Source organism: Hirundo rustica, chromosome 11, assembly GCF_015227805.2.
Source record: "Hirundo rustica isolate bHirRus1 chromosome 11, bHirRus1.pri.v3, whole genome shotgun sequence".
In the NCBI taxonomy this organism is placed as follows: Eukaryota; Metazoa; Chordata; class Aves; order Passeriformes; family Hirundinidae; genus Hirundo; species Hirundo rustica.
The window spans coordinates 14,290,629-14,312,660 of record NC_053460.1 but is presented as its reverse complement, the minus strand read 5'-3'; the positions used below and the strand labels follow the sequence as shown (position 1 = coordinate 14,312,660).

General features: G+C 47.0%; 1 protein-coding gene across 1 annotated transcript; it reads right to left on the bottom strand.

Annotated features, from left to right (window-relative positions):
- Positions 1–484: 484 nt before the first annotated feature.
- On the bottom strand, positions 485–19,875 carry VSTM2B (V-set and transmembrane domain containing 2B). Its single transcript, XM_040075657.2, has 5 exons — positions 19,450–19,875; positions 18,654–18,838; positions 17,058–17,087; positions 15,825–16,227; positions 485–1,196 (listed from the first exon to the last, which is right to left on the bottom strand). Exons 1-5 carry the CDS (start codon positions 19,520–19,522, stop codon positions 1,108–1,110), a joined length of 780 nt encoding a protein of 259 aa, XP_039931591.1. The 5' UTR covers positions 19,523–19,875; the 3' UTR covers positions 485–1,107.
- Positions 19,876–22,032: the final 2,157 nt, after the last annotated feature.

The following is a 22,032-nucleotide window of genomic DNA, read 5'->3' as shown; positions in this document are numbered from 1 at the left end:
GCGACAGAAAAATAACTATTTACTGTAAAAAAGCTTCTTTAGAGAAATCTCATCTGGATAAGAGAAGTGACACAATTGCATGTTTTTAAAAATCTGAATATATTTTAAACAAATCTTGGAACTAGGGAACTCAACATTCCAGGATAATTTATTTTGATTTTCCACTGCTTGATTCGCCTTTTTTCAGAGAGGCCTGGGGCAAGCCAAAGCAATTTACACTGAATGCCACACCCTGTCCCACTGTCCTCCACCAGATCTTGCCCTGACTGCCCAGAGGTAACTGGTGGCACCAAGACAGCTGCAGCCTGGGACTGGCTGCCTGCACATTCTGCTGTGGGCTTTGGCATCTTGTTAAGGGTGTCTGAAAAATAACTGATTTTAATTTTATTCTGTTTGTGCTGCATCGTTCCTCGACAAGGCAGGGAAGGCACGCAGCCATCAAGCCTTCTCAGGGACATTCAGGACACAGGGAAAGGCACACACATCTGTAAAAACTTTATTTCAAAATCTTTTTATTCAACTGTTATTCAGCAATATACAATACAGTTTATAAACAAATGTCTTACCTTGTCTCCAATCTTCATTTAAAAATAAATATTATTGACAGTGAATATTAATTATGGTAAGATGTACCTTTTTGATGTCTCCAAAAGAAATAATTTAATTAAAAAAGAAAAAGGAAATCCAAAAAAAACCTAAACACAATAATCTACTAAAAATATTTCCTTTCTTAGGAAGGGTTTGACCCAACATCTTTACATATTGTCATAAAGATAACTGCTCAACAGTTCGCGCAAAATGAAGAGTCAGAGGAAAGGTTTAGAAAAGAAAAAAATATTACATTAAAATAGAGGAATCATAAGTGCCATGCACAGAGCAAGGCTTTTACACCATAGAGTCTGGAAACTAGATGCATTATTCTATGTGATTTACTTTTCTGTGGCATCCCCAAAAATATGTTTTTCCCCCTATGTAGAATTTATCATGCTTCTTTCAGTCTCTTTCTGTCCATCTTTAAAACGGCAGGGATTTCTTTGTCAGGGGTTTTGTTTGTTATTAAATAGGTTCCTTTCTGTTTGGCTGAGGAGGAGTGGAGGGAGCAGTCCGTCAGTGGTTTACTAATAAATGTACAAGCTTATGCAGTATTAACAGGGACATGTATAAGAGTGGGTCTGTAGCATAAATAGGTCCTGTACCTAGAAAAGAAAGAGACAAGGGAGAGAAGGAGATTTGATTTTTTATCTTTTCCAATATAGATGATTAAACGCAGAAGAGAAATATAGGAAGATTCATTTTTATCACTTCAGTGCCAGGGGTCAGAAGCTTAATTTTAATAGTAAAACAGCATCCTCAAGCTATCCAACTCAAATAGCTTTCTCCTCCCCCTCCCAAATCTGACTCCACTTAGGTCATTTCATTATGTGTTACTAATGGTATGCCTAAACTTGGCTTCAGCCAAGTTACCAGCAATTGAGATTTCTATAAATACACCATAATCTGGTATATAGTTTCTTGAGAAATGACAGGTATCAACCACCCATTACTTTAAAGGGAAATGACAAATGCTGCGTCTGTACTTCTTGATTAACAGGACATGAACCCATTTCATTTGGAATGGGAACAGCAAGACCTTGACATCTTCTTTACCTTTTATAGGAAAGAGCAGAATTTTAAATTGAAAATGCGCTCAGGAGCTATAGAAAAACAGAGGTCAGGTGTGGAACACATCTGTTCCCGTCAGCCCGTCCCAAGGAGAGCGATGAGCTAACTCCTGGGGCAGGACACGCTGAGGCCACTGCCCACAGCAAGCAGCAACAGCCACGTCCAGGCTGCAGCTACCAAGGCATCACATCCATTTACACCAAGATACTCGCTCAGCTTTTTTATTTTCCAGCGAGGTGTGCTGAAAAGATACAAAAAGGTATTTGCTGGTGTGGCCCCTTTCCCTGCCATGGGAGGGCTGAGCCGTGGGGCCACGCTCAGCCAAGAGAGCAGGGCACACAGGAGGCTCCGGCCGTGCCACCTCTGCAGTGGCCGCTGCTGTGCTGCCAGCAGAGACAGGGCAGAGCAGTGCCTGGTGCAGGGCCACCGGTGCCTGGTGCAGGACAAGGCCAGGCTGCCCCACAGCAGCTGCCTGGCCCCAGTGTCCCCAGGGGACACCTTGCTGGGCCATGAGAGGAGCAGCGTGTGCAGCTGCCCCCAGCACGGGAGGGATGTGAGGGATGTGGGACATTTCCACAGAAAAGCAGGAGCTCAGTGGGAATTTGCCCAGCAGCTCAAGTGCAGAGGGGCACCTGGGGAGAGACCTCCTCTGCTGAACACCCCACTGCAGGAGTAATCAATGCCCGAAACACTGACTGCCACCCAGACTGTGAGAGACGCTTTGCAAAGCATGAAAACTTTAAAAACAAGTTTTCTGTGTTCAGTATCGCTGGAAAAGTAATCAGGGCACTCCTGTTTAGGAAACTCACTTTAGGCACCGTAATGTGAATACTTTAGTTTTGGTCCCTAGGACATGTGAGTGGCTCCCAGCTGTGGCATGATCAAAGGAAATGCCTCAAACAGTGCCTGAGCAACGCACTGCTCTTGGGCTCGCTGCTCCAGCTGCCTCGTAATCTATATCCACCTCACCAGCAATGCTGGAGTACGATTACCCAGCATCAAAAACACGACATAGCAATGTGGTGTGCAATTGAGGGACTCAACAAATGTCCCCAACAGTGCTGTCTCACAGATGCCCAGACTGTGTGGTGATTATTTAGTTATTAAGGTTTTAATTAAATCCCTGCATGCACAAACACGTGCTACGGGCTGCCTACATAGCAACGGCAAGGTATTAAGATAAATACAGGATTTTTCTTTTGAAAGCTGAAAAATCATTAACAAACACAATTAACTCCAGCAACTAAAGGAGTTAGTTGCAACTCATTGCAAAAAGACACTAAAAGCGTGCGCAGGGAAGTGTTCTCTTCTGAGACGTGGCACAGCTGCGAGAAGGCCAGCCCAGGACAGTCCCCACGTGCTGTCACTGTCCCCTGAGCCTGGGGATGGCAGGGGCAGCCGACACTCCTGGCAGCTGCACACATCTCAGTGGCCAGATTTGTGCCAATTCCACACCTGCCCAGCACTGCAGGGAAGAGCTGGCCTGAGATATTTATTATGGTCAAACCTGAGGGTGCTGAGAACCCATTCTTTCCCTGCTAGGGCTGAACTTGTTCTTTCAATGACCAGGATTTGAGTCTGAGATGCTGCCAGTTACTCAGACAGCAAGATGTGCTTCTGTGAGGGGGGAATTCCCCTGGAAACACTGAGAAACAACCTGGAGAAATGGGCTCTTGAAGCTCAAGTGCTCTTACAACCATGACACTAAAGGGCTGCCAGGAACACCAGCTTTAGGATGACTTCTGCTTTGAAGGGAAAGCAATATTAGTCACAACTCCCTGCAACACCTGTGTGCTCACCAAAATCATTGCTATGTTGGTTTTCACTTCATGTACTAGTTTTTGGTTAAATTTCATTGCAGAACTGCAAATTCAAGAGTCCAAATTTTGTCCTTCTGTAGAAATTACTGTTGTTTGTAACATTCCATCTTCTCTGATAGCAGAATGTGAGTTCAGACTGTTAACAGAATCTCAGCAGTTAAATAAAACATATTTTAAATAATTATTTGAAAGCAAATATTCTTACTGAACACCACATACAAGCTTCTTTTTCATTCTGATTCAGTGTTGTTCTGCTCTAAGACTTCAGGCAGTATTGAACACACAGAACTTCAGAATTCACCTCCCTCTAAATATAAGCAGACTGGAAAAACAATTTCCAGTATTTTCTCCCTGATTATAAACCATTGATAACAAACAAACTGAACTTAGCGTCCTCAATTCTGCTGTTATTGAAGTAATGGAAGTCTTGACTTTTAGTTAATAAATTGCTACATCTGTAGATGTAAACAAACAAAATGTGAGCTTGAGCATGAGGATCTGGACTCATGATTAACCCAGATGTGAGAACAGAGGGTTGTTATCCTGACACCCTAAATCAGGAGTACACAGTTCCCTGCAAACTACAGACACTTGCGAGAAAACATTTCACTGATGTTTTGAATATTCATTTGACGTTCTGTTATTGCAAGCTTATTCATCACTATACAGACTTCCAGCTTTGCTTTTAAAATATTTATGTGCTTATGGCCAAAAGGGAAAGTCTACCACCATGCAGAACAAGAACAAATTGTTCTCTTCGTGTATGGTGAATTGCTCTCTGGCATCACTCATCCTTCTTTGCAATTTATGACATAATCGTGTTTTACTGAAATTTTCTATTTAATAATTTTTTTTTTCAATGCCAGAATTAATCACAGTTTGACTTAAAACAGTTCAATTGAAAACAAACATGAATTAACCAAGTGACTTGTGACACCCAGAAAGAATGGGATGATTCTTTTACAAGCTATATTTAACCAGTGGTCAAACCCCAGTTTCTAGCAGTCACCTATTTTTCTTACTAGACAGAATTTGAAAAGTCCTTTGATGTCTCTTTCTGAGATGGTGGTAAAATGCAGTGGCCCATATAATAAAAAGCTGAAAGACATCAGTAGCCTATTTTCCTTGAAAGATGAGATAACACCTAAAATCTGACTGCCTATTGATGGTAGAGCTGGGGCCCTGGTTGGCAGTGTCACGAGACATTTCTCTGTACTGCCTTTTATGCAGTGACCTGAGAGCCTTGGCCTATTTCCTTACAGAACAGTGTCCAATTAAAGCCCTCACACTTGGCATTTCATTAAGAGGTGAGGCATCAAACTGACCATATAGATTGATCTATTCTCTCAGTCCAGAAACTTTAGACTGCGCTTGATACTTGTTCTGGAGTCTATGGAAAAAATGGAGTTTTCCATGGGTTGCTGGTCAAGGATCATTACCAGCAATAACCTCCTAGATATAACAGATTCTCACTCACTGACATACATTTGGAGCACTTGCACTGAATTGAAGGGAATTGACCCAACTTCAGATCTAAGAGCTTCTTAGAAGTTTTTAATTGAAATTACTAAAGTCACTATACACTCACTGAACCAAAGAGATAATAAGCTACACCCCATTAGAACTACTCCACAGTTTGAGACAGGATCTTATAAACTGCCTACACCTTTCCACTCTTATGTATTTCCAGTACAATCCACACACTGCCTTTTTTTTTTTTTTTTTTTTTTTTTACCAGAAGCTTTAAAATTCCCACTCCTCCCGAAGAGCTGAATCTCCAGGGTGCTGTGCAGGACTGCATGCAGAGCCTGTGCTGACTTTAGCAGACCCTTCCAGCTCAACCCTAGAGCACTGCACGGAGCAGGAGGTGGTGTTGTTCAAAGAAGTATCAGTACAACAGAAAAACCCATTGAACTATGGTGTCCCCTTGCTCCTGGCTTTCAGGTGGCTGTGCATCATCCTGCCCAGGCACAGCCAGAAACTGCTCCTCAGCTGCCTTTCGGTGTAGCTAATTTCAGCAGCAGTGACTTCCCACATATTTATGAGCAACTGCATGGGATCTGCTCGCCACTGAACCTGCCTAGAAGGCACGATGACAAAATTAGTTTTCCATCCACTACAGTTTTTATTTATGATTCACTGAGTTTTGGAACAGCTTTCCATAACTCATCTCAAGAAAATGCCTCACAGAAGTCAGCATGTGTTTTTATTTCTACACAACCATGCAGGTAGAAGCTTGTGATTCTGCTTTGCTCTTTCATCCATGACATCAAGGTTTTTAAGGTCAGGAGTAAATCTCTCACAGCCAGGTGAAACTATCAGCATTGCCCTCCACACCCTTCATGATAATGCCAACATTTCACTTTCCTTATCCACACCAGAGCCTCAAAGTCTCCAGGAAGCTGAAAGCAATTTTGCTGTTCAGAACACACTGACCAGAGTTTTGTAAAACTTTGTCATCATTTTAGGTCTTCTGAAATACACCCGAGTTTCACTGGTTTTCTACCTTCTCTTTAAAGATATCTACTGCAATATTCATGTCTATATTTAGAGGTGAATTGCCAAAACTCCATGTTACAAGAGTAACTGAAAGCCTCCCCTGTCCTAATTTTGGAAACTCAACAGGTTTTGATATTTCAAATAAGATTCCATTTGCATTTGGAGTATTTAGCAGTCCTGACATAAGCATGTTTTACTTGCTCGCAGCTGTATCTATTTATGTGCTGGGCTAAACTCACCTGAAAACAAAGAGGTGAGGCAGAATTTAAGGCTTGGTAACTCCACAGGAGCTGCATAGAGGGCAGCACAGTGCAAACATCCTGAATAGGTAGAAAAATAAATATGTATATTTGGGAAAAAGCCAATTCCTTGTAGCAGCCTGGTCCTTAATTTTGACTGTTCTTGATGTGACAACTCAAAAAGCTCACCTAGAACAGAAGACTGGTGTTTTAGTGGTTTGGTGTTTTAGCATGGTAGCAGGAAGGCTGTAGATTAGAAAGCAAATGAATTGGATGGTGGTGAGAGAGGGGCATAGTCATGCAAGGAAATGATGTAGAAATGGAAGTTTGGTTCTGATAAGAAGGTAAGAGAAGAAAAATATCCCTTCTGCAGTATTGATTTTCTGAAGCACTGCTCTGCTGGAAGTCAATGTGTGAGTGCCTGTGGGACAGGACAGACAAAGTCATTGGTAGAGGAGCTGGGGATCTGTTTCTTAAGGCATCTGCAAATATTGAGGTGGATTTTGATCACAACAGAGCTCATTTTAACTGAGACTCATTAAGGCCAAATTTTCCTTAAAATGTAAGTGCTGACAATCCCTGCCAAACATGCTCATGGTACAGAGATCAGCCAAGTGCTTTGTTATCCTCTACAGCGGCTCTTCCCTCTCCTGGATCATAAGGCTGTCATTAGACATAAGGTACAGGATTACATGCACAATTGATCTGACCCATTCCACAGCTGCTGCAGGTCTGCAAGGCACAACACTTTTGTATTAACCACAGCTATCACAAACAGAGGAGCTGTTGAACTAGTGGATTTGATGGATGTAGGGAAATGCATATATCCTATGGAGCAAGAAATACTTCCACCTTTATACAGAAATAATTCTGTTAGGTTCCCAGAGAAACATGCGGCTTCATTGTCAATAGACTGGCAAAAAAACATCTCCCATTAAAGTTCCAAGAAAAAGGGGTAACACAGCATGGGAAATATTTTCCCTCAAATTCCCCATTTCCCTTCTGTGGTAGCCAAAAGCGTACAGAACAATCACCACTCTTCCCAAAGCCTCCCTCTGCTTCTTCAAACACTGCGTGTGCCCGTGAACACCTCTGTGCTGAGGGCAGGCAGTGCCCACAGACAGCCCAGCAGAGCTGCGGGAGTCAGGCCCTTGGGGGCTGCTCTTGGGATCTCTTCTGCCCTGGAGAGAGCCAAACCAACCACTCAACCACTCCAAATATCCACTCCGGAGAAATGAGAGAGTAACTTCAAGGCAACACCAGGAGTCATTTATAACAAGCTCCAAAAGGAAACACTGCCCTAGACGGTGTCAATGGAGAATAGAAATGTATCCTGAATGCTTAAAGTGAGTAATTCATTCTATATAGATTACACAGTTTAAACACTTTCTATTGGTTTGCATCTAAATAAGCCAGTAACTTTCCTCTTTTAAGACCTGCAGCTGGTGTCTACTTTGTATTACCCTCACATAAACAGATTTCTGCTTTGGTATCAGTGAAATGATCTTTCCTTGCCAAACATCTTATTAAGACACTCAAACCATGCAACTATGAATCTCTTTTAATTTCCAGAATTTTCTGCAGTTCCATGATCTAAAATTAACTTAAGAAAACCAAGAACATTAATTCATGCCTTGAAAGTTGAATAACAAGAGATACAAAATTCTTTGTAATGAAATTTGGTGGAAAAATAATTCTAAACTAAAATACAGAGGAAAATAAGTAACTGCATTAGTGGTAGTTCAGGTGGTAAATAAGCAGCCAGTCCTACACTTCCTTCCTCTGTACTATTATGTGAGCAATTCCAGAGCATATCCATACACACAAGCAGCAAAAGCACAATTCAAACCGCCCAGATCACGAGGCAATGAAAAATACTGGGAGCTGGTTTCAGCTACTGAGCTTTGAAGCGAGTTTGGGGCATATTCTCAGGTCTTTCATTATAAGTAGGAGGACTAAAAAGTCATACTGCAGAAAAGCAGGGAAGCTAGATAGGGTCACAGAATTCCACAGGCTGGAACGTTATGAAAAGGCTGACAAAAAGAGTCCCACTGGACTGAACCACAGCTTTCACATTCTGCAACTGATACAAGCTGTAAATATTCGCAACCCAGAAATAAAGGCAATGACACTGTGGTTCTCACTTCACTGTTTCCAGAGTATTTCTGACTTGATCAGGATTAGGAGCAAGCTGCCAATGTAGTTGTAATTATCACTCCAATCAGAATTACTAAACTTAAGCAGATGCAAGTGCAGATTAAGGATTTTTTTTTGAAAAATAAGCCTATCCTGTCCATACTTAAAAGAACAGAGCTAAGTGCATTTTAGCAGAATGGATGATGACACACTAAAAATGGCTGTATTGAGAGCATGTGCCTGAAAAAATAGCAGATCCTGTGATTTCCATAAAGAAGGGATCAAGTTTTTGCTATAAACAAACAGTGGCATTTTGGGACTGACCCACAAATACACAGACACTCCGAATACTGCCAATGACTGGTATTTGCTAGATGTTAACTAACTAAAGACTTTGCTAAGCCCTAGATGTAAGGAAGGCCAAGCTTTGCAGAATAAGGTAGCAAGGAGTCATTTGACAAAACTGTGGACATGGGATATTCCTCAATACCCTCTGTAGATGTGAAATCTCCAGCCCCGCGGTGTGAGAGGGACTCAGATTAGCACACCAATTTTTAAAATTATAAAGCAGTGTACTATTTCTAATTACGTCAGTTTGATGAATTTTACGCGCAGAATCACAGAACTGGTGAGGCTGGAAAAGAGCTCTAAGATCACCAAGCCCAGCCATGAACTCAGCGCCACCACACTGTCTGCCACTAACCCGTGTCCTCAGGTGACACATTCCCATGTCTCCTGAACTCCTCCAGGAGCACGGTAACAAAACAACAGCTGTAGAGAACCATGTCCACGAGAGACCCCCCTGTGCTCTGCCTGCTTTGGAAGTCAGCAGCCTCTCCCTGCACACACAAGGATGCTCTGCTCCCAGCCACGGGCAGGGAGAGAGCAGACATTGTGGGGGATGCTCGGGGTCCTTTGCTCTGTGAGCACAGCTCCCTCCTCCAGGCGCGGCACAACCTCGTGCTGGCTCCCACAGCTCCCTGGGCTGAGCACGGCTGCTGCTCTGCCAAACCGCTCCTCTTTCCAGCTAATAAAATTGCCTCCCAGCTGATAACAGCCTAGCAATATAAAGTACTCGGTTGTTAGCCGCTGTTGTGACAAATAATACCATTCTGCTGACAACCCCATTTTTTCCAATACAAACCTACTTGAACTGTTTATTATTGACATATGGGACTGCTCTGCCATTATCTAATTTTAAAAAACACATAGTAAACAGCAATAGTAAGCCTGACAGCGTTCTTACCGCTTTAGCAAAGCTAAATCAAAATCCAAAGCAACCTCCTTTTATTGCCAGCACAGTCCTGTCAGGCTCTCTTAAGTAAAAAAGAAACACCTACACAGGACTACTGTGAGATTAATTTCCTGGCAGAGGCTACTTTCTGTTTGCTTTGCAACTACAGCCCACGCTACTAAAAGCCTTCTCAAAACCAGCACCAGTAAGGCTGTCTGGGCATTTCTTTGTGCCACAACTGACAAGATTTAAATTGTTAGGGACCTATATAAATCGACAACACAGTTCAAGCATTAGTTTATACACCAGTAAAGCTGCACCAGTATAGCAGAGGTGGGGAGTGTGCAACAATTACTGCCTCTCGTAAAAGACACAAAGTTAGCTGGTTCTGCAAACTGAGGCTCCATTTGTAAAGAATCTATTGAAATCCTGTATAAAGAACTAGCACTATATGTATATTTCTGCCCCGAATGCTGTTTGCTCATGCAAAAACACGTGTGTGCACTGAGCCTTTCTTCACATAAATGTCTAATTTTCACTCACTATTGAATCAATCTTATATAGAAATTTAGACCAGTGTTAGGTATAGCTTCCAGATTCATTAAGAAGACCTGGAATACCCCCTTCATTGTGTTCAGTAATATTTTTAGAAGCTTTTTTCATCTATAACTTAAAGATATCAAAGAAATTCCAATAATATTCAGATTTCTTCAAGGGCACTGAACAAGCTGGAGTAGAACAGGTTAGTGCAGTTTTGTCTGTCCTCTGGGGAGCAAGCAAGAACTGCTGAAAGGAGGTTATTCAAATAAATTGCATTTCCACCGTACAAAAACACCCAGGCACAGCTTGCTTCCGCCCTAGATAATGAGGTGACACAGTACAGCAGTTAGTGCTTTTGTCCAGTTCGAGAATTAATCCATATTACACAGACACAAAAGAAGATATTTGACCTCGCTTGTCCCCAAAGCAGTCTAATTTGCCTAGATATTAAAGTGCTAGTGATGTGTATTTAATGAGAATTCTTTTTGCATGTTTATTATCCAGTGACATTTAGGAGGTCAGCCTGATAATTCAGTTATGGCCTCTGTCTTGCTACTTTATTTAATGCAAAGGAAAATGTGATGTGACCCAGGTTGCATTTAACTACAAGTAACAACAGAACTGAGCTCATACACGGCCTCATAAAAAGCACAGGGGAAGTGGAGTAGACCCAGACAATACTGAGTGGGAAAGGCAGGGAGCCTGAGCTGAGCAGCCTCATAGACTTTCCTTCCTTGCTATTTCATGCAATGTTCATCTATCAAACATAAACGAGCTCCACAAGCTGTGCCTCAAATTAGCAGAGAGTCATTCAAGCTCTGACAAAGCCAGGAGAGCCCTGAACTCAAACCCTTACCCAAAGTTAGTCCAAACCCAACCACAGCCCCTCCAAACAGAGTCCCCCGAGCCACCCACAGCTCTGCCCACTCAGTAAAGCACTGTGCTCCTTCTTCTGCTGTCCCTAAGCTGCACAGACAGGTCTCTTGCTGCCCAGTGCACAACAGAAGATCTAGAGCCTGCACACGGCCTCCTGCCGAAGGTGGGCTGGCTGTGCATGCCCTGCTCTCGGGAGCACCGCGGCCACGGAGGCTGCAGGACTGGGACCGCTGCTTTATCTTGGCCAAGCAGCCCAGGAGCAGAGCTCCTGCTGCCTCAGACATAAAAGGCTGCGAGGAGGGGAGAGGCAGGCTTGGAGTGAAGATTTATGTTCTTCCTTGCGATGACCACTTCACCTGTGCATAACACATGAGCCTGTGTCCCTCCTAGAGCTCCTTGTTTCACACTCCCATCTTTGTTTATTTTATTTAAAGCTTTCACTTCAGAGCTTTGAGGCTAGAGATCAAACAAATAAAAGGGAATTTGGAAGCTGCAATGTCTGATCTACATTCTGCTCAGAAGTTGAACTAAAAATTGCCCCCAAGTCAATACACAGGCACTCATTTTGGAGACCATTTGGTAGGATATAATACAGTCAATTTACCTCCCAGGAGGTCAGGATGAAGATCCTTGTTTATTACTTCACCAGCAGATGACAAAGTTAGTCTCACAACTAAGGCACTGGACTTAAATTTAGAACATCTGAAATTAAGTTTTCATATTTAATTTCACAGCCGTCACACGACTCAAGAAAGTCAGTTATCATTCTTGTGTCATTTATTTGTCTCAAACACTTGGACTGCAAACTTCCTGAGACAGAGATACCATGTGTTTCACTCAGTGATGCTCCTCCATCTCCCCTACTCTTCCTGGTAAAAAACAGGAGCACTTCCAAACAGTAGCAGCTCTGAACACTTTCATTTGCTCACCCCTAGTTTTTTTCCTACGTTGTAAGATTCCATTTGTGTACAAGCATTCAAACTAAATGCTCAATATGATTTCATTTAGAACCACATGGACGACTGCTTCTCTGATAGTGTTAAAAATGGTCTTGCCAACAGATCTTTGTCTCCTCACAGCCCAAATCCCATTTTCTAGGTTTCCACTTCAGTTCACCTTGCTGGCAGACAAGCAGTAACCTTTATGACTCAAGAGATCACAGCACCAAGTTTTTATATGGTTGTTTAAACATCACAGATAAAATTCTGTTTAAGTAGCTAGTATTTGTAGCATATTGGTCAAATTTTCAGTTATACTGGATCTTATATACCATAATGCTGATTCCAAACTTCAGCCAAATGCTATTTCTGCTGATGTCCAAAACAATGGATTTTCTATTTATACCTGGTTTGTCAGATGAGACTCTCTGCTCTTTAGATAAACTCAGCAACAGACACATTTATCCTAATAAATTCCTGTTTCAGCTCACTTAGAAGATGTAAACAATCACACTTTTCTGTGGTGCACAACTGGGGCAGCAGTTGAAGTCAACAAGAGCCCTGCAGCCACATCCCAATGCAGTGTTTGATCTACGATCATGCTTATTGAAATCCAAGAACTTGAGGCCCTCTCTTACTACAGTGAAAGTATTGGGAAGATTTCTACTGCAAGGAAAATAGGATTAGAGGCCAACTCGTACAGGACACTGTAGCTAGTGCCATGCCATCAGCTCTTAGGTGGAGCTCCCCAGTGTCTTAAATGAGGGTGCTTCTTAATCACTGATAGGAAATCCATTGTTTGACCACATTTCTGCTTTTATAGAGAGGAAATATCCCTGTGTAGAATGAAAAGACTTAGAAATGCTAAATACTTTCAATGTATTAGACTATTCAATTATTCCACACAGATTTGGTGCAAGTACTTATCTGTACGTGTTACAGAGCTCAAAATAGGATAATGGAGCGTACGTGTTACACTGCTCTGCAGATATAACTCACAGAGCAACACAAGGTTAGGTCCTGCAGTCTTAAACACCACATGAACAAGGATTTAGTTGGATTTGTTGGCCCTACTCTGTGAAAAAACCAGTTACAGCACTGCCTCAGGGGTGTGGACTTGAAACAGGGCTTCTAGTTCCCAGAATAAATAAATAGGGGAAAAAATCCATTTCCTGTAAAGCAACTGCATTCTTTATGGAAAACAATAATTACTGTACCTAACGTAGCTCTAAAGAACACCATTTTAACATACAAATGGGAAACTCAAAAGGTCTAAGATGTCATTTTCTTTCAGGACACTTTGAAGAAAGTGTAGTGCTTATCCAGCCCAAGTGGCAGCACTGGAGACCCCACCTTCCCTTTCCTCACAAAAGCAGGTGATAGTCCTGCAAGTCCTCATCACACTGACTGCCAAGTTAGTATTTTATCCAGGTCTCTATGCAACGTTCATGTCCAGAGAAGACTTCTTGCCCCTACATCAAGCTGGCCCTACAAATTCCTGACCCAGACAGTCTTTCTAAAATACCCAGGAGGTGAGGACTGGGACAGCAGCGATCTGCTTCACAGAAGCAACCAAAGAGACATCTTGTGGTAACAAGACTCAGTTCTGGTCCAGAATGCACCTCAATCATGAATTTTTGAGGGTCAAGTCCCTCCGCTGCAAATCTCCAAACCCATGCTGTGATTGATGTTCTATTGATTCGTAATTACAGGCAGCTCCAAACTACCGTAGCTACAGAAAATACAACAAACCGGGGAGAAGCCTGTTATTCAGGGAAGTCTTGATTCAAGCAGAGTAAAAAGGTATTATTTCTACAAGAGGACCATACCACAGCACACGATTAATGACTCCCTCACGGGACAAAAGCAGGTGCTGGTTCACACCGTGTGAAGTCAGCAGAGGAACAGGAACAGTCTGAGTGGGCTCTCTCCAGCCCTGGAGCTGCCACGGAGTGGCACTGTTCACAGAGACCAGCGTGCCCAGCAGGGAGCTCACGGCACCAAATCTGGGCTTAGCCAGTTTTGTAGCCCTCAGCATCAGTCTCCAACTGGAGACCCCCACTAGAGGTTTTTCTGTATTCTGCTACCTTTTTCACTGATTTAAACCATTCCATTACCTCCGCTGCTGGCCACAACGCTACCAGTTTATTTTCAGAATTTAATGCAGCCTAGAAAGGATGCAGAAGTGCCATATTCCAAACCACAGACATGTAAAAAATCGGGACAGACAGCAGTTTAGCTGATCTGGGCAGGAGGTCTTGCCCTGACAGGCATATGTGACATGCTGTCTTGGCGGCACACGCTCGCATCCATCTGTTGACGTGGAACTGAGCCCACTGCACTTCCACCGTCCTGGTTTTAGTTCATATGCACCACATAAGCTCTGGGTTCAGCAGGCAGGGTGCAGAGTGCTGCAAGTCCTAAACCCAACCTCTACTGACAGCATGGACAACACTGCAAGAATTCTCACAGTCACAGAGTGGAGAAGAGACATGAAAACAACCCTTAACCCTAGGGTCCCAGGAGAAAAGCAGATCTTTCCAAACAAAAAAAAATGATACATCACGAGCATTGCCGTGTCTGGTTTAACTTCTTGGGGTCAGCAGATCCAGCAAAAGCAAAATGAACTTTTTTATGTGCCCACAAGCACTTGTAGTTACATCTCAGGAACTGTCACCTTATCTTCCACTAGACACCAGTGAACAACCCGCTTAGTCTTGGGAATGATAAGGAGTAAAATCTAACTTTCACGTGTATTTCTACAGAAGGAAGAAACTAAAGTATTCAGAAAAGAGGAAAAGGTAGTAGCCAGATGAAACACAGCACCTGTAAAGCACCAACAGGTCACAGTGACCCATATAGGAATGATTTCCACTTCTGTGAGCCAAAACCTGCAACTGTTTGCCCAGAAAGTGTGAAGAGGTATCAGGAAGAAGTGTGAACTTCCCTGCGTGAAGATTATGAATCTGCGTCAGAAGAGACTCAGCAGAGAGGGGAGCTCAGGGCCTTCCCTGCACAGTCCATGGCATAAAATCATTTCCCTTCTTCCACAGATCACTTGGCAGGGACATTTGTTCAGCATTAGCTAAGTCACAGTGGCTGAGAGGAGAGCTGAAGCCCAGCCAGAGCAGCACCACACCTCTGAAGCTTGAAACACTTTTGCAATGCAGATTTAAGACTATGTTCTTCATCCCAGACATTCCTGTCACTGGATAAATAAAGGTTTATAACTGACTTCTTTGGCAAACTGCAATATGGTAATGTGGCATTAATAACTTAATACAGTATTAACTGATAAACAATCAGTATTAGCATGATGTTTACATTTGGAAAACATTACAGAGCACTGTATCTCCAATTCTTATCCTGCCATTAATTCAGATGTGAGGCTCATTACATGGCAATTGACATTTCCCTTCTGAATCTGCACCCTGCCCTGCACAGGCTTCACATCTGCCTGGGACAGTCAGCCCTGTAAGCCACTCACTGATCTAAATTCTCTACAAATCTAAATTCCCTGCAGGACATCCACGGTGTTTCGCTCACCTGAGGCTGCAGCTACTGTTTCAAACACTGCACCCAAAAAGCTGCAAGGGGGTTCTGAACGTGGGGCCTCCCACTGCGCCTACCGAAGGGATGCAGGTCCCAGCCTATTACTCTATTACTCGGACCCATCTCTCCAGCTCCGCGTGTGTGTTCACTCCTGTGCAGGCTGGGGCAAGGCACCAGTCCCGCCCCTTTGCACAACCTAGGTACACTGTGCCAACAGACTCAGTTTCAGCGTCACACCGAGAGAGGTCCCCACGGAGAGAGGTCACAGTGCCCGACCCGCAAGCGATCCCGGGGCTGAGTGCGGGTCCCCTCCCGCCCCCCGCCCTACCTGACCCGTGCTGCTGGCGGAGGATGGCGGCCTGCCCGGGCGGCGGCGAGGCCGAGGAGGCAGCGGCGGCGGCCGTCGAGGCGGTGGCGGCGGCGGTGGCGGCGTTCCCCGGGGCGGGGGCCGGCGGCGGGCGCTTGGCGGGGCCGGGCGGCGGCGTGGGGCGGGCGGCGGGGCCGTGGCGGCGCGGGGCCGCCCCGCTCTGGATGTGCGACACCGCCTCGGCCGCCTGCACGTCGGGCGGGGCGAAGCGGGACAGGACGCGCAGCAGCGCCTGGGCTTTGTGCTCCTGCGTCTCGTCGTCGCTGTAGTCCGACACGCGGCACTGGTAGACGCCCTCGTCCTGCCGCCGCACGCCCGACAGGCGCAGCCGGTGCGAGATGTCGTTGCCCTGGACGCGGACGGTCTGCAAGAGAGCGCACGGCCGGCACGGCCTGAGCGACGGGCGGCGGGCAGCGCCCGGCTCCCGGCCCCAGCGCTGTGCCCTTCGCTGCCAAGAGAGCGGAGCCGGGGCCGGTTCCCCAAATCAGCCGACACTGAGCCCGGCACCTCGCTGCTAAAGCCACAGCTCGCGGGGGCTACCCAGGACCAGCCCCCGTCCCCACCGCCCCCGCGCCACGTCCCACCTGTCACCACCAATGCTCTGCCACCGCCCCCGCGGGTGCTCTCTCGCCCCCCGGCCGGTCCCAGGCTCGGGCAGCCCTCACGAACCGCCCCGAAGCCCCTCTCCCTCCCCGGGGAAAGCGAGCCAAGCCCGGGCGGGTGCAGTGTCCCCGCTGTGGCTCCAAGGAGCTGCCCGGTGTCCCCAGCACCGGGAGAGGCAGCGGCACCCGGGCCGCGTCCAAGGAAAAGGGGCCTTTCCTGCAGGACAGCCAGGGAAGGGGGGCGCCTCAGGCCACTGGGGGCTGCACAAGGCTGGGGAAAAAAAGCAAGATTCTCTTCTGATCTGGCCCACAGCCCTTTTCCAGCGTGGCTAAGGAAGGGCTGTAAGGCAAGCGTCACCTCCTCTGGATTTGCAAGGAATGAGACGTGACTGCAAAAACCAGCAACAGATGGTAACAGCGTCTTGAGCCACGGCACAGTGAGGAGGGGAAACGCGCCACACTCCCGCCGCGCTGCGGGAGCGCGGCTGCCAGTGAGACCAGCTGCATTCGTGTGTCAGGAAATGAGGGGGGCATGCAGTAAATCCCACGTGCGTGGGAGGACGGGTGTGCACCCATCTCGAGCTGCACTTACGCTGATTTTGGTTGCATCTTTATTTGCTACCTAAAAGAACAGAAAAAAAAGGGCAATTAGACTCGGCGCTGCCAGCAATCGACAGGATGCTCATATTCCCACCCCAGGGGAAGGACAGGACATGGGTAAATGCAACTTTCTCCGCCTGCTATTCACACAGCCTGTGTGGCTCAGGGCAGTTCCCCAGGTGATCGGGAAGGCAGCAAACCAGTGCTCAGCTCGGTGGGACTGTTTTGGTAAAGTTCCCATGCTGCCCCACAGAAGCGCTGCCTTCCCCAAGGGTGCGAACAGCAGCCAAAGAAATGCTTGTTGCCTGCTCTGCTGCTCACAGTCACTGACAAACACTGGGGAAGACGCTTCACCAGCAGCGCAGCAGGGAAGGGCTTGGGCAAGCTGGATCCTGCATGGCTCAGGGCAGAGCTTCAGTCCTGAAACACCCTGGGAGCAGGTATCACGCAGCAGGTTTCACATTTGGTTATGTTTCTGTCTCCAGCCAACCACTGTAAACCTAAGTGATCCCTCAGACTTCACTGATACGCCTCTCGGGGAGACGGTCATCATTCTCCAGGCTTGCTCTGTCATCATTTATTGTAAAAGCGGCTCACAGTTTTTATATAAGGTTAAAAACGACATTTAAATCCAAGCGATTTATTTCCCAGTCTGACAACTGACTTACACTTTCCCCAGCTAGGCGGCATTGCATTAGCTCAGTGTCTATATGCTTTGCATCTCTATTTGAGCTCTGCAGGAAAACAAGCGTGCCACAGAGACGGGAGCTGGCACAGGCACAGAGGCTGCCGCGGGCCACCCTGCTGGCGCAGAGGACGGGGGCTGGAGAGGATGACACGTCCTGCACAGTAGGGCAAACACAGCCTCAAAGTCCTGCTTTACCCCACTCCTTGTACAGCCCCGTTTGGCGCCTGCAAGTTGTCTTTGCTCTGGTGGAGGGGGGACTGTAGAATGAACTGGCTTATGCTGGGGAAATGCAGCTGAAAAATTTAGACCAAAGCCTACCCTCACACCAAGCAGCTTCCTAGGGGGAGGGGAAAAGGCACACAAGATTTAACTCTGCTTCATGCATTTTAATTGCTACATCTGACTGAAAACATCTTGCTGAGCTTCAGATACGGACACAAGTGTGGACGTGTACAAGTAATGGTGTGTTTGTAGATGCAGACTGATACCACATTAATGTACCAACAGAGAGGTGTATCCCTCGTACCTTTCTCTGCACTAGCAGTGAGCAGAGCCTCTCACACCTTTTACAGTGATTCCTAGCTCAGTCCACAGAAGCACGGGGTTTTGCTTGTCCACACTTCATACTACTGCTTTTCTTGGGACCTCATTGCTGATTTTGCAGTGGAACATTTACCATTTTCTGTTTACAGTCCTTAAAGCACTGATGTTTTTTCCTGACATGAAGTCCCTCAGGGTGCATGCCCTGTACTCCTGCATTCCTCAGAGGGCCTAGGCACACTGATACTTCTACTGGTGGCTGGCACTGGGCAGAGGAGGCACTCTGGGAATGGCGAGTTTATGCTGATCACTGCCTAAACATGTTGCATTTGATTAAGAGATACATCTCCATTGCATTACCTTGCTCCTGCTGCCGGGGACACTGATGGCTAATTCATGTGCAAGTTCTCTGGCTGGTTCTTTAAGGTACCACCACTGGATTTCCAAGGAGTACGAGGTGGATCCGCTGGCTCGGAAAGCACAAGGCATCTCAATATCATCTCCCTCCCTAACAGTCACATCTTTGGGAACTTCAGTAAAGGTAGCTGGGAGGGGAAGATAGAATTACAAGGGCTGATTAACGAGAGAGGTTAAAAGGCAAGATCGGTGCTTCTCAGTCTAACGCGAGCTGCTTCAGCTCAAGAGCTAAGCGCTGACCGCGACACAGGTTTCCTGGAGCCCAGGGACCACAGGGTAAGCAGAGCACCCAGGACTGCGCACCCGGGGCAGGTCCCAGCCGGCCCCCGTCACCTGCAGCCGCGGCTTCAGTGGAAAGTTTGCAGAGGACTTTAAAACCCCCCGATCCTTCTAAGAAAGCCCTCGGCTTGATACGGGGCCAGCGGTGTCGCACCGTCCCCTCCCGCCGAGCGGCGGGGACTGTCCCGGGCTGCGCGCCCGCCGCGCCCCGCTCCGTTCCGCTGCCGGCAGCTGCGGCCCAACAGTGCCACCTTGTTCTGCCAGAGCCCGCCCGGGCAGCTCCCTGCCCCCAGCCCCGCGCTGGGAACGCGCCGGGAGGCCGGGCCTGCGAGCAGCGGGGCGGCTGCGGCTCGGCGGAGAGCGGCGGCCCCGCAGCCCCGACGGCCCCGCAGCCTCCCGCCGGCAAGTTGTGCCCGGAGCGGCGCATCGCCGCGGGAAGAGGCCGAAGTTTCCTACTCACCGGTGACGATGAAGAGCAGAGGAGCGTTGAACATCAGGTAACAAAGGGTGCAGAACAGCCCCCGACTTTCCATCGCATCTATGTGGGCTGCGGGCGGGGACCTGGCTGGGGGCGCAGCCGGGCACGCCTCAATCCATCGCACACAGCGGGCCGGGGCAGGGCTCCTTCCCAAAAAGCCAAAGCCTCCCGGCTAACCTCGGTTCGCGGAGAAGCAAATATAAAATCCACAGCCGGCTGCTCAAACTCGCTCGCAGGTGGAACCGACGTTTCTGGGAATGCGGCAATAAATCGCGTCCCGCTCCTTCTCTCCACCGCGGGCGGGTTCACCTGCCCTGCGCTGCGTGGGGGCTCCCGCAGCCCCAGAGCGAGGAGGCGACGCCGGGCGCCTCTCCGAGCCCCATCCCACGGAGCGCTCCGCGCCCGGAGCTCGCCGCGAGGTCCAGCGAGGCGGCGGCGGGGACGAGCCTCCCCTCTCCTGCGCTCCCCTCCCCTCCTGCGCCCGGGCAGCGCCCGCCGTGCGCCCGTCGCGGGCTCTGCCCCTGCGCGGCGGAGGGAGGCGGCGGCAGCCCGAGCCCGCCTGTCCCCGCCCGGCCCCCCGAGCCGCCGGAGCCGATGGAGCCGATGGATGCGCGGCCCCGGCCGCAGCTGCCCCGCGGGCCCGGCCCCGCCCGCGCCCCGCACCGCCCCCCGCGCCAGGCCCCGCCCGGCGCCGCCCCGGGGACCCGCGGAGCCGCCGGGGCTCGCTCGCTGCCGTCCCGCTCCGCTTAACCCCCGGCCGGCGCTGGAAGTACCTGGGAAGCACCTGAGCGCGCAGCAATAATCCCGCCGCTGTTTGCGGCATCCCCGTCCACGCCCGGGGCTCCTCCTGGGCTGCGTGCCCGCGGCGGATTGCTCGGCCAGGCAAACAGGACCCAACCGACTGCGTTTGTTACTCGTTAAAATACATGAAGGAAAAAAACACACCAAAAAACAACAAATCCATTCCTATTGATTTAAAAAACAGTGTCATAACAAGAAAACGTTTCCGTGGATCAGCTGTTTCTCAGGCAAATGTCCCAATTAAAAGATAGAAGCGTCAAAAGTCATCAGCAAAGTCATTACGGTGAGTATAAATCACAAGCAGAACTTGATTTTTGCAGTAAGCAGTGTGAGGGAGCTGTATTTTAATAAATTTGAGGTGCATTTCTAAAATATTTGCCCTTCCTTCTGCTGGAAATTCCATTAAAAGTCACCATTTTGTTCAGCCGCAGTTTTATTTAATCACTGTGATGGCCTGGGACGTGTGTTCTAAGATCTGCAGAAAATTTCCTCTTTATTTTTAATGGTTTCATTCTATACCGTAAAAATATGCATGATGCATTAGCTGGACACATGAAGATTTCTGTGGAACAAAATATTTGAGAACATTCACTTTTTGAATTACTAAATCAGACCAGCTTTGATCTAGTCTCTAGCTCTCCAGCTGCCTCCCTGTCCCATCAGAAAAATCTCTGGTTGAGGTTGGACCCTGCCAGCTGCTGGCTTCCTGCTGGAAAATCCCACCTCTGCAAGGTTTCCATCAGGAAGTTCCAGTAAAATTCACACAGTCCTGAAGAATACCCAAACTGCATCAAATCAATATTCCTTGCTGGAATTTTTTTTCTTCAGAGCATTTTCAGCCATTCCTATTGATCTTACTACGACTTAAATCCTGTAGCAGTCCTCTGGCAGGCCTTTGACAATTTGCCTGAAGAGCAATTTGCCTTTCTCCAGACTGGTCACTGGGAGCCTAAATCCTGCCCCAGGCAGGGCCCAGTTCCCCAGGCAGGTGGAGTCAGCCCCTGCCAATGGAGAAACTTATTGCAACAACTAGTCAACACAATTTAATTGAATAGTCTAATAATTACTGGCACTTTGCATTTTCACCCCAAAGCTCAGTGTGTTCCATCCAGCATTATTTCTTTTTTCACATGTGGCCTCAGGCCACCTATCACTGCAGGGGTTTTATTGTCACTTTGCCAGAGTCCCCACGCAGTGCTCCAGCCACCAGGACATCAGAAGACAGGGAAAGGTCTTCAGGACAGACACACCTGGGGAAGCAAATCCAGCAGCTGCTCTGCTCAGCTGCACAAATGTTTCAGTCAAATCCCAGGAATGGGTTAAGCTGGTCTTCTGCTAGAGGCAATTCCATGACTTTGTGCCCTCCACACAAGGATTGGTTAGAAAGCTCCTATTGGATAAACAGAATCAAAACAAGTAATTTTTATATCAAATGACTAGTGACAAATCATGTTTTAAACACTTTTACTCAAGTTTTTATTAAAATCAATGTTTAAAAATTTCTACTGATATTGCAACACTGGGAAAATTTACAACAGCTGGGAAAGTGAGAATACCCAGTTTATGTTAAGTGAGTTTTGTTTCTTAGAGATAAAAAGTACGTAATAAAAATGAAAAGGAAAGGCAAATACGTTTAAACTTAGTTCTATTTTAATAAATTTAAGGTTGTTATTGTAGTAGTAGTGTTGGTTAAGACAATTCTATCTTGAATGGTTCTCTCAATATATAACACTAAACCTTCAGTTCTGCTGTATTTACTGCCCT

Coding starts and splice junctions, on each gene's coding strand:
- VSTM2B (XM_040075657.2), bottom strand. CDS start 19,522: ATGGAAAGTCGGGGGCTGTTCTGCACCCTTTGTTACCTGATGTTCAAC. Junction 18,839..19,449: donor TCTGCTCTTCATCGTCACCG/GTGAGTAGGAAA, acceptor TTCCCCTCCCAG/CTACCTTTACTGAAGTTCCC. Junction 1,197..15,824: donor CCGCCAGCAGCACGGGTCAG/GTAGGGCGGGGG, acceptor TTTCTTTTCTAG/GTACAGGACCTATTTATGCT.